The following is a 12,147-nucleotide window of genomic DNA, read 5'->3' on the forward strand; positions in this document are numbered from 1 at the left end:
CTGTAGCAGCCACAAGCTTCCCAAGTGAGTCGGGGCCTAGCTGGGGCCTAAGGGGATACCTGGCCTAGTGCGGGGGCCACAGACACCCTGCACCTACAACCTCCCCTATCTGTGTCCCAGCTCCGACTGACTATCTTGCCTGAGCGCAGCAAATGTAACTAATCCCTGCAGGGGAATACTGCAGCCCTATTGGCTCTCGTGCGACATGTGGTTAGCATGCCCCTATGCATTATGGGGCTAGTGGTCCCCGTAGAGCCTATCCCTAACATCCGCCGCGTGCGCCTAGCATACTGTGCATGCAGGACTATATAATGGCCACCGCGACTCCTTCTGCGCATGCGCAAACTGGTAATGGCCGTAGGAGTTCCCTCTGCGCATGCGCGACTCTCCGCGCATGTGCCCGCACTCCAACATGTCAGTGCCCCTTGCCAGGAGCCACCGAGGAGCATGTCGCCACCTGCACCTCCCCACAACATCCCCCGCCGCAGCGGAGGTAAGGGGGGGCAAACAAGAGGACCTGGGGACCGGAGGGGACCTGTTTACACAGGTGAAATCTATGGGCTCTTGACCTCCCTTATGCCCCTCCTATGAGTGATAGAAGTAAGGTGGTGACTCATGGCCTGTGTAAGCCTATCAGGGATAGGTATAGACCCTGAGCCCGCCCCTTCTTGAGAATCCTAGGAGGGCGCAACCAAGTTAATAAGAGTCCTGCTTGAGCTTTTGAAGAGAGAGGAAGCAGAGAGCTGTCAGTCTCTCCTATGGCAGGATGAGTGGTGTGCTCACCCCCGGCCTCTGAGCTGGGGGAGCATCAGATTCAACCTAAGGCCCTGTACTATAAGGGCAAAGCACCATCCAGAGCAATGGGACCTCTGGGACCATGCATCGGTGTGAGAAAGAACTGCAGTGAGTGCCAGCTAATAAAGATCCTGTTCTAACATACCTCAGTCTGAGTATCAGTCCTTGGGCTGCGGGGGAAAGAGTGCAATAGTGGGGGCTTACCTCGAACATCCTGGAGCCCACTACTGCTGCAGGCGCTAAGCACCATGAGAAGAACCAGAGTAAGAACCTATGCCTGTCCTGATCTCCACACTACCGCAGATCAGCTCAGCTCTCCTGACCATAACAGGTATTGCACACCACGCACTAGGTAGCATAGACTGTGTAATCTTCCCAGGGGGTGGGAGGGGAGGGGTGGTTGGGGGACGGGGAGAACAGTGCTACAATTGTAACAGATACCAAACCAAGTGTTACCCTTATCGGCGCTTAGATCAAATGTATACTTGAAATAAGTAAATATATATCGTGATATATTAGAAGTGATTAAATAAACTAAAATAGTGTTATTTAATTGTACAAAATCTGTGAAAAAATAAAATTAAATAAAAGTAAATTAATTTGCAGCTCAAACTGTTTCTTGATTGTTTTTCTCAATCTCTTATCAGCAGGAGTCCAAATGTTTGGGGAGCGCAGGTGTATATGAAATAAATATATACAAAATATAGTGCAATACATATTAACAATCTTGTGATCTTTCAGTCTCTGTATCCTATGAGAGGTGTACTCACAAATTACTCATTCTTTGTAAGCATTTTCATAACAGTGGCAATTGGATGAACTTGAAATAGTTTTTCTCGGGTATTCTTTTGAGCCCTTTTGGTCTGGTCACTTCAGCTGTTAAAGTAAAGGACCCAACATAGTGTGTACTTGTATAAAAATTGTATCTAATAAAAATGATTGAAATGCACTCTCATGGTGTCAAAGACAAATAGGCATATGAATAATAACTGGAGCACAGCCGATCGAGGTCTCTTGGCGTTCTCTCTGCCTCCCTCTGCTCTGCCTCGCGTCCTGCACTTCCGGCTTGAATCTCCCGGCTGGATCTGGAGTCAGGAGGAAACCGGAAGTTCCAGTGAAGCGCGTAGAGTGGCACTATCCTGAATGACGGAGGACGCAGAACACAGCGCTACCTACCTAAGATCCAACCAAAGAATGAGTAATTTGTGAGTACACATCTCATAGATACAGAGACTGAAAGATCACAAGATTGTTCATACGTATTGCACTATATTTTGTATATATTTTATTTCATATATACTTGCGCTCCCCAAACATTTGGATTACTACAGTACAACTGTAACAGGGCTGGTGATAGTGGGAATCAGGGACCAAAGTGCTGCAGTTTAGGAGACCATGAACCAAGCTATCAATATGACTTCTTTTCCAAGTGTGACTACGCAGGCTCCACTGCTGCATTACGTTTTGTTTTAGGCATTGCGGTGTTTACAATTCTAAAAAAGGACAAAAAAAATGCCTTACCTGAACACAGACTGCAAGGAGACAATGTTTCCAGAACAAGAGAACGCTCCAGGAAGTGAGAAAGTTCCTGACATTTTGATGGTTCATAAGCTTTTTAAATCATCTTTTACAGATTTCCTTCTGAGTGGCTAGTTAACAATGTTATTGAGTTTACTGACGATCATGAAGAAAGGAAAAACCTGAACTAATTCTGGGACAGAGACAATGCAGTATAGATTTAAACAATCTGTATTCAAGAGCAGAACAACCCTTACTATAAGTTACAGTGAGGAAGTAAAACTGTCCATACAGTACATTCTTGGTATCTCAGACTTGGTACTAATTTCACTTCTTAAAGTATCAATTGAGCCTACATTTGTTTTCTTACATAGCAACAAAGAGGCATTTACTGTACAGTACTCTGTTTTCTGCAGATACCAACAACTGAACTTTCCCCCATGAAAGTGTCAGTGATGTGTATACAGTATGAGTTCTACCAATGTAAGAATTCCTTATTGAATCAGAGACTGTTTAGGACCAATAGTCGAACCATTTGATATCAACACAATAAGGTCTTAAAAACACTAGGTCCAAAATTAATTTCAACTAAAGTTGAACCAGACAAATGCTCTTGCAAAGTTTGTATGTTCAGCAAAACTCCGCCCTGCGCGTTTCACTCATATATGAGCTTCCTCGGGTGATTTTGAGTGAAACGCGTAGGGCGGAGTTTTGCAGAACATACAAACGTTGGGAGGGCATTTGTCTGTTGCTGGTGGACTGCAGCTGAGATTCGGTTCCTGATTTTCAACCCTGTGAATACAGTACATCTACTGCTTAGCGGCCATTTCGCAGGATCAAGGGCTGAGAGGAAGTGCTGCTGTCTATTTCCAGTTCTGTGACCCTGGGTGGTCTGAATGCTTACCTCAAAGCTGCCTATGTGAGTGCATTACTTTGTGTTTTTTTTACATTATAAAAGCAATCTTTAGTATATTTGCTTTGTCTTTTCTATGTGGGATTCCCCTCCCCTTTTCCTTTGAACCTCATGGAACTCATAATGGATGTATGAAGAGAATATCAGGATGTCCTTTTGAGTTGGTCACTCTATATAACCTCACTGCTTGAGCTTCATGTGGAACATGTGAGTGGAACATTCACAGAATCTCCAATTCACATTTTCATTGTGGATACTGTATTGCAACTCGAATCTTTTTGCCATAAAAATAAATGTGCCCTCTCAATTTGTAGTCTATTCGAAGAGCATTGTCATGCAACTGCACGTTTTGATACACTTCTTAATCTGTTTATGCACAACACACTTAAAGCATTTAATGTCATTACTGTCATGGTGCATTGATTTATTTTGTATGTTTGCTTTTTTTTAGTCACTATCCAAGTGTAAAGGTTATGCTAGGTAAGTTGGCCTGGAGGCTGAATGCCCTTTTATCTTGGCACCTCTTGCTCGCCTTTTGACCAAAGAGAACCAAATTAATGGGTGATTGGATTCTGCAGATATCAAGGTAAATGTTCCAGATGATCTTCCTTGCCTTCTGGCCAAAGTTTGTATACATGGAAATGGTCTAACAACGGTGAGACATTCACAAGAATTGAGCACCTGCATAACAAATAATTTGTGGACCCAGCACATGGACACCACGAGGGTCACCTCACTACTTCAGCTCCTAAAAAATAACTGACAGACATCTGCTGTGGAAGAGCCATGGGTAATACTGACACGGGAAACCATTGTTTCAAATATTAAAATATATAATTCTTTAGTTTTCAGATTACATAAATACTGTATGGGAGGTTTAACTAGTGTTTTTATACAACTAAAAAATATAGGGCGCTCTTCAAACCCCTTTATGCCATGGTACAAATGATTAATATATGTGAAATCTGACATCTAAATTGTATGTTTTAATATATTGTGTTATATACAGTACGTGAAATATCTAAGTGAATAAACTTGTAATAACACCAACAAAACGTGAACTAAAAAATCCATGACTACAAAACCCCGATTTAACGTGATACTATTATAGTGGATGTCACGTACGGCACACCTGTGAGCACATGACCTGCATACGGGACAAGGGTTAATACACCGCTCGCAAGCGGTCCCACTTTTCACCTCTGCAAACCTCCCTCAAATGAGAAACATCTCTCCTAAATCCGTCCCCATATACCACCTGTCACGAACAGCACACAAGTGGGCATGTGACTTAGATATATAATCAGGCATAATACACATGACTACTCTAGCAACTCACCATTCACCTGCTCAAAGTACCTCCAATGAGTTAATATAAACCCCTTACTCAATAGATCATATTATCTATACACTTCCATCACCCTGGATATTTATGCAAATAAGAGATATCAAATTAATATTTGCTAGGGTCCCAGGTCCCTGTTTATCATAGAAAAAACTATGCACTTTAACACACAAACACCAGTTGTAGCAAAATGTGTCCAAAAATGTAAATACTCTCTTCAGAGAACAGTTCATTAAGAGCCCAAAGCATTACTTATTAAATGTTTTAATATATATAAAAATGCTGTGCTTAGATTACAGAAAAAAGGGTTACCAGAACATACAGTTACAATAGATGCAGAACAGTTTCTCAAAATGAAAGGATAAAACAAAAACAGAAAGCCCTATACTGTACATTACATTACCCAAATGCCATAGGTTTTCTCCCAGAGAGGTCACTGGCTCAGGAACATGAGATATCCACGTGTTTGGTCCAAATACACCTCTTTTGAAATCTGATGTTCAGAATCATTGCTAAGATTTAAATACTTTATTTTTCAATGGAAACAGCATAACCCCACCCCCGTCGTAAATCAGCTGTTAGATTGGGAGTTTTACGACAGAGTAAAAAAACTGTACAAAAATGACGTTTAGCTTTCTTCTCAATATCTAAATGCCCTCATAACTTTCCTTAACTAATACTTACACACACGTGAGTCACATCAATACATTCAGGCGCTCGTGGCGGATGCGGCAAGACTAAGCATGACCGTCTTACCCCTAAACCTGAGCAACAAATGAATATCTGTTCCCCAGTACCTGCTAAACCTGACATGTCTGTAATCATTATATGCCACTCGGTGCCACGGATACACACATGTAATTCTTAGCATGTTCCTCAGATGATGTCACATGATATTCTGATTTTTAATAAAGTCCTTTAATGAGGGTATAACCTGTGGGTCACCCCTCTCTGGAATGTACCAGTGATTATTCACAAACTTTGAGGTTGTTTTGAGGCTAGTAGAGTCAGCTCTGCTTAACGTTTACGACCCTCTAACCAACACGTGTCACTTCTAGTGGGCCATCCAGGGTAGGTCACCCCAATTAAGTTCAAGTCATACATTTGAATTATGAATTTCGATTTTAACCAAGGGAGTATTTCACATCAACAAGACACGTGAACTCACAGACTTTTCAACTCAAGATCTTTGTGAGGAAAAAACTTTATACTTAGTGGTAACATATAGGAATTCCTTGTTTACTCTTTTTTTATATGATGAAATTGTCTGCATTTACTATAACTATATGATCTTGTAATAATCTTTTTCTGTAACCTAAGCACTGTAATTTTTGTATATTAATGCTAAACTTTATTAAGTAATACTTGGGGCTCTAATTGAACTGTGACCCGCTTAGGCCGCGCTTATAGTGCGCGCGACGGCGACATATGATGTCGCCGTCGCCACCCGCGAAAGTTATAATTTAACTTTCGGCGACGTCGCTGGTGACCTGGCCATTGATTGGTTCAGAGGCTGTCACATGTGGCGACAGCCTCTAAAAAATCAAATTTTATGGGCCTCCAAATTTTTGGTCGCTGTCATCGGCGCCATCGCGTCATACTTACTATAAGCGCTTGCGACGGCAACAATGCTTTTGTTTTCAGGTGACGTTGCTTCGCCTTCGCCGGCACTATAAGCGCAGCCTTAGAGTAATTTACATTTTCGGACACATTTTGCTACAACAGATTTTTGTGTGTTAAGTGCATAGTTTTCTAAATAAACAGAGACCAAAGGCTCTATACGTACCTTTAATAATTCCTTTGATGGTGGCAGCGGGATAACTACATATTGTAACAGAGTAATGTTTTTTATAACACCTGCTCACAAACAGTTTACAACACTGGAGTTAGCATTACAAAATGAGAAACAAATCCACAGCACAAGATGAATTAGTATAATGATACCAGTCCCAGTACTGTAATAAGAACCAGTTCCAAATACTGAGTGCAGATCCTAATTTGTCACTTCAAATTGATGAAATTCCTATGGATAAAAGAAAAGAGAAAGACCATAGCGCAGTACTCCCCATTCAGCAGAATCCCCTGCACGGTTTAGATGCCTACTTACATCATGCACAAAGATCAAAAGGCAGTGGATATAAACTGCCACTGCCAAGGGGTCACCAGTCTTTTCCTTGAGAGGGGATTTTACAGCCTGTCTACAACTGTCAGGTTTGTTCATTCTCTCATAGGACTTTAACCCATCAGGGGTACTCACTTAATCAATTATAGCCGCTGTTGGTGTATGTGATAATATTCTCCTGATTCATCTATCAAGAAGTGCTGAATTATCAATAGCACGGATTTGGCCCCCGCATTGGCTCTGCAGCACTGCTCTTTCAAGATTTTCCTTTTTCACCTGTCCACTCAGGTCCTAATGCACTAGTGTGCAAACTATGATCCTATCACCTCACAGGTTCATTTTTAGGTAAGGCGCTTTTTTATATGCTATTAGTTAGTAGTGTTGTCACTGGAGTATTAACTCATTTGAAGTACCTTGTGAGGGAGAAAGGGGAGGCCGCTAGTTAGCTGTGTGTATTAACCCTGGTTGCATATATAAGTCACTTGCTCACCAGTGTGCCATTTGTGACAGATGGTATGGATTGACTAGAGATATTGTTCATTTGAGGGTCCATGTGTGGAAAAAAGTGAGTCCACAAGAGAGAGGTGCGCCATAAGTGACTAAGGTTATGTAGCCGGTCCTCCCTGTCCCAACCTCACATTTGGCCTCCTCAGGTAACTCTCATTCTGGCTATAGGGATTTTGGTGGTGCATACCTGCTTGTAATAGGAGGGCCTGGGTCTCCCGCGATGTCATGGAGGATAACAGGACAGGCATCTCTGGGGCTGAGCCCGAATTCTTCTTAATGGTGCAGCGCCTCCATCTTGTGCAGCCCCCAGTTGTGTGGGGTGGAGTATCTGCAAAAGAGTTATCTCCCTCTCCTCCCAATATACTCCACTCTCAGGCAGGAGGTAAAACAAAGGGTTCTTTTGTAACGGGTATTCCCCCCCCCCCAATCGCAGATCTGATGTGGGTGCAAGGAACATACGGTGTTACCATAGGTGTGGTGCATTACCTGTTGGCTCGCAGGAGGGCTGAGCTTCCGCCACGGGGAACCTGGGGCAATTATACTAGGGGTAACCACTTACTCAATTCAGCGCCTCCACCTGCGATGGCTCCCACCAGAGGGGGAGTGGTTCCTCGCAGGACAATACAATAATCACATACACGGGAATATATATATTAACGAGTGACTTTACTAACAAGCAATATAACATATCACGCAATACCTTTATATAACCTGTGTCCGGTACTCGGATCAGCAACTGGCTTCGCAAAGGGTCAGACGTGTGATGAATCCGTCAGATCCTCCAACCGAACTCCTTTGTACGCAGACCGCCAGGGCGGTCTCCCTCTGGAATAGTCTCTGCGGACCCCAACGTGGGTCCGAACCGCTTTAGAGGAACCGCAGCGTCCGCTGAGTCCCTAACTAACACTTGGTACTAACGTGACAGGAACCCTAACCTAGGGCCTGTCCCTGTGGTACCGCAACCTAAAGTGGTTTGGGGAAAACTCCTAGAGGCCTACCGGGGTTAATAACCTGCCCCACTCCCCTAACTCTTCCCAGCCTTGACTGTACTTACTAAGACCTAACGAGTCCCAGCGCCTACAGCAGCAAGCTGTAGCTCACTGGATGCTGCAGCCAACGTGCTGCGCAACAAGGTGCCTGCCTGTCAGACCTCACAGCACTAAAAGCCGTGACTCTGACAAGGCAGCACTCTATGCTAAGGGCAGCGTCCCTATCTTGGGCCTCCCTAAGCACTTACCCACTAAACTAGTGGGGAGTTGGGGCCTATCTGGGGTGTAGGTACCTATATGGGGCAGGAGCTGCACTCGCTCCCCGCACCCTTCCTTCCCTCACAGCTCCCTGACTCCAACTCTCTGTAACCTTTCTTTCCCAGCTCCCACTAATGTAAGTGGCAGGGTCCCTAACCTGAGGGCTGTCCCTGTCAACACTCACCTTACTGGGGAGCTGAGCTATCTCGGGCCCTACCTCCTTCCCTGGGCTGCTCCGGTCTCTGACTGCCTAACGTGCTGCAACTGACAAAAACCCTGTCTGCACACAACATTGTTGCAACTCTGCAGCATGAGAATCTGCCAGCTCTATTGGCTTCAATGCTGCCTGTGACAAGGGTGAAAGTGCAGTCCCCAGAGGCTGCTGGGAATTGTAGTCCTTGGCAAAGCTCTTTTCTATGGGGACCGCGTGCTCGATCTTTACTGCGCATGGGCGAAGCTCGCGCCAAAACCAAGAGGGCGGTGCCCGCCGGGAGAAGTCGCCGTCCCCTTCCCCCACTGCCACAGGGGTAAGGCAGGGGGCAAAGGAAAATCAGGGGAACCGGGGGTGACCCCCTTACACTCTCCCCCTGGTGAAAATCCAACGTCCCCGCTTGGGGAACGACGTCACTCGGCACAATTTTTATATAATCAAAATGCAGTGCATAGAAAATACAACTTATCATTTCGACTTTACACAACAGGGTACATGGCAATTCACATACTATACCCGAGACTAGCTGAGACCAGTTGTGGGGTGCCCCTAACTGATCATGTGGGGGTACCTCACTTTTGCGTCCGTGAGCCTCCCCCTGGTGAATCTCTTGAAGAGCACACTCTGGGGTGACAGTTACCGGTTCTGTACTACTTCCTCCCCCTGGTGGAAGGAAGAGTACAATGTCTGTCAAACCGGTCTTTACCCGGTCATCCACGGCCTGGAAGCAGCAGGCCAGGCGGCCAGGACCTTTCCCGCGGTCCACTACTTGGTGAATAGGCCGCTTCTTTTTGGGCCCAAAGGAGGCAATTTTCGCTAAATCCCTCTTTACACAGTCTTTGTCCCTATATACTGGCGAGGCTTCCACTGGGAAGCGAGCAATGGGCCATGTCTCTTTCCTCAAAGTCTCTGTTTCACCTGGCAGGGGGTAAAGGGTAGATACCTTACCACTGCGGTGATTCCCGGTGGCCAACAGGTCCTCGGGGACGCTGTCAGTTTCCACCTCGGCTATCTCAGGACCTGTCCACAACACTTCTGGGACAGTCCACTCACTGGCTCGAAACTCGGGAGCATTGGATCCCAGTCCTGGGACCACTTGGGTCGGAGCGCACGGGCTCACACTCCGCTCAGGAACCGTAACTTTGGCCTTCTTCATGGCCACCTCCATCGGAGCCTGTGGGGAGCAAGGGGGTTCCTTACCACTCGGCTGGCACGATAGGCAGTGGGCACTGGTCCACTCGCACCACTGGACAGCTATCTTCTAATGAGGACACCTCCGCCAGGACGCGATGCGGAGGGGAGCCCTTCGCCCGGGTGACCAGACTTAAGGAACTATCGTGCTCCGCGGTCACCTGGAGGCTCACCCCCAACACCCCTGGGGCAGTCGACTCACCCTTGTCGTCTGTAGGTGCTAGTCCCCATTCTAGGACCGATGGTACCTCTGCAGTAGGTTGGCCGTTTTGTTTTGCTTTTTTTTTGGCCAGCTATGTGGGATTGCACCTTTAAAGCCTTTTATCTTCCCAACACTGTTAAATCAGAGAAAGCCAACCAGTTGACCCTACAATGTAGGTGAAGGCTGTTGAGTAACCAGGGATACACTTATGAAAGGGAAGTATTTTATGAAAATCTGACATGAAAAAGAGAGGCATTTTCCAAGTCTCATTCATCAAAATGCAGCCTGAAAAAATAATACGTCCCTGCAGATTTATTTTTTGCAGCATTTATAATATTTGGAATATTCACATAAATTGATTGAAAAGCTAGACAAATAAAGGAAACAGAACTCCCAGCTAGTCTTTCAAATGTTTAGCAATCTTTTGGGCTGTGTTTTACACAAAGTAAAACTCGTTAATGCTGTGCTGCTTGAATTTCACAGTCAAATCCTCAACAGCATTTCAGAAAGAATCCAACAGTGTTAGGGCCTCATGCAGTAAGCGTTGATAAGGGAATTATCACCATTTTATAGCCAAAATTGGGTTTGAGATTCAGTAAGCGCCGATAAGTGCTTGATTTCGCCAGGTTTCGGAGCCGATTATTTTGTTATGGCCAGTCGGCTGCCGATAAGCCTGTTTTCGCCACTGATCGCCACTTTTTTAAATCGGCTGGATTCAACAAAAAAAAACAGCTTATCGGGCCTGATCGGCACTACGAAATTGAGATGTTATGGCCAATTTCTCCCGCCAACTAAAGTTGGCAGTTTGGAGGGGAGAACGATCGCTAAGGCTGCCGCAACGGCACTTAGAAAAAAAAACTTCTGTACATCAATGGAGTCAATGGAGCGGGGACGTATAACAGTATAGTACTGTTTACGTTTCATTGCTCACAATACAAACGTCATTTGCATTACAGTGTGGGGGCATTCCCTGCATTGTGTCACAGCTGACGTGTATTATTTGCATAACATTATACTTTTACATGTTTGCAGCATTTGCGGGTCACATTACTCATCATGTGATGATGTGCCAAGGGAAAATACTATACTCAACTCTTAAAGGAGAACCTCACATCATATCACACATTTTAATGAACTGAGCGACAATTATTTACATTATGTTACACATGTCACACATGTCACACATACACAGTATATTCATGTTCCTTTACATTACACAATGCTTGTAATGTGTCACGCATCTTTAAACGTTCATGTACATCTAAATTCTCATGTTTACATATACTTTTGGGTCCTCCCTATTTTCATGACGTCACTTATTGGACGCTCAATCACATTGCATGTTTACATTGTAACCGTAGCATTACAAGCACTTCAACCTAACTTATACACACATGTACAGTAATTCAGCATTGGGACACCTTGTTAACTCATTCTATACCAACTATCCTCCTTACAGAAATGCATGCATATGCACACGACTATTCATTGTTGTCAACATGTCACAATAACATGCCTAATTACACATGTTACACAAAACTTTTCCCACGTCAATCTCAGCCTTTTTGCCTAATTACATGACTGACTGTTGCGTTCACAAGTGTTACATGCATTGCACATGCAACTATTTATTTGCAAGCAATGTTTCTACAAAGGTTCACGTCACATCATTGCCAAATATCATCATTCCCTGCAGAATACACACAACAAATACTTATAACAAGAACTGCACACAGCTTGCCACAGAAGTACTTTATTATGTTAATGTAACACCTTGCATTTTACTATGTCACCTGACATCATCACATACTTATTATTTAAAGGACGCCCATTACCTGATCATTCACAGCTACTCATTTCAAAATGTTGAGATTGTTTAGGAGACGGAGGAACATTCTTTTCTATGACATGCTTGATGATGAAGACAATCATATAGGGCAAGGGAGGGACACACCGAGGGACAGTGACAGTGACAGGGACAGTCACGCGGATACGACAGAGACAGGGAGAGGGACAGGAGATCAGAGGAGAAGACAGAGGAGACAAGTTGTGCCTCGTCCGCGTCTGTACAGGGAGAGAACCCTGTTAGATGGGAT

The 12,147-nt window shown here is 44.6% G+C and overlaps 1 protein-coding gene across 1 annotated transcript in view; it reads left to right on the forward strand.

Annotated features, from left to right (window-relative positions):
- The window catches only part of LOC142503585 (uncharacterized), a 35,486-nt gene extending 32,982 nt beyond the window's left edge, over positions 1 to 2,504 (forward strand). The window contains exon 7 of the mRNA XM_075616479.1: positions 2,429 to 2,504. Within this exon, the coding sequence (XP_075472594.1) occupies positions 2,429 to 2,504 (76 nt within the window). The remainder of the gene's footprint in view (positions 1 to 2,428) is intronic.
- Positions 2,505 to 12,147: the final 9,643 nt, after the last annotated feature.

Source organism: Ascaphus truei, chromosome 1 (assembly GCF_040206685.1).
Source record: "Ascaphus truei isolate aAscTru1 chromosome 1, aAscTru1.hap1, whole genome shotgun sequence".
Classification (NCBI taxonomy): Eukaryota; Metazoa; Chordata; class Amphibia; order Anura; family Ascaphidae; genus Ascaphus; species Ascaphus truei.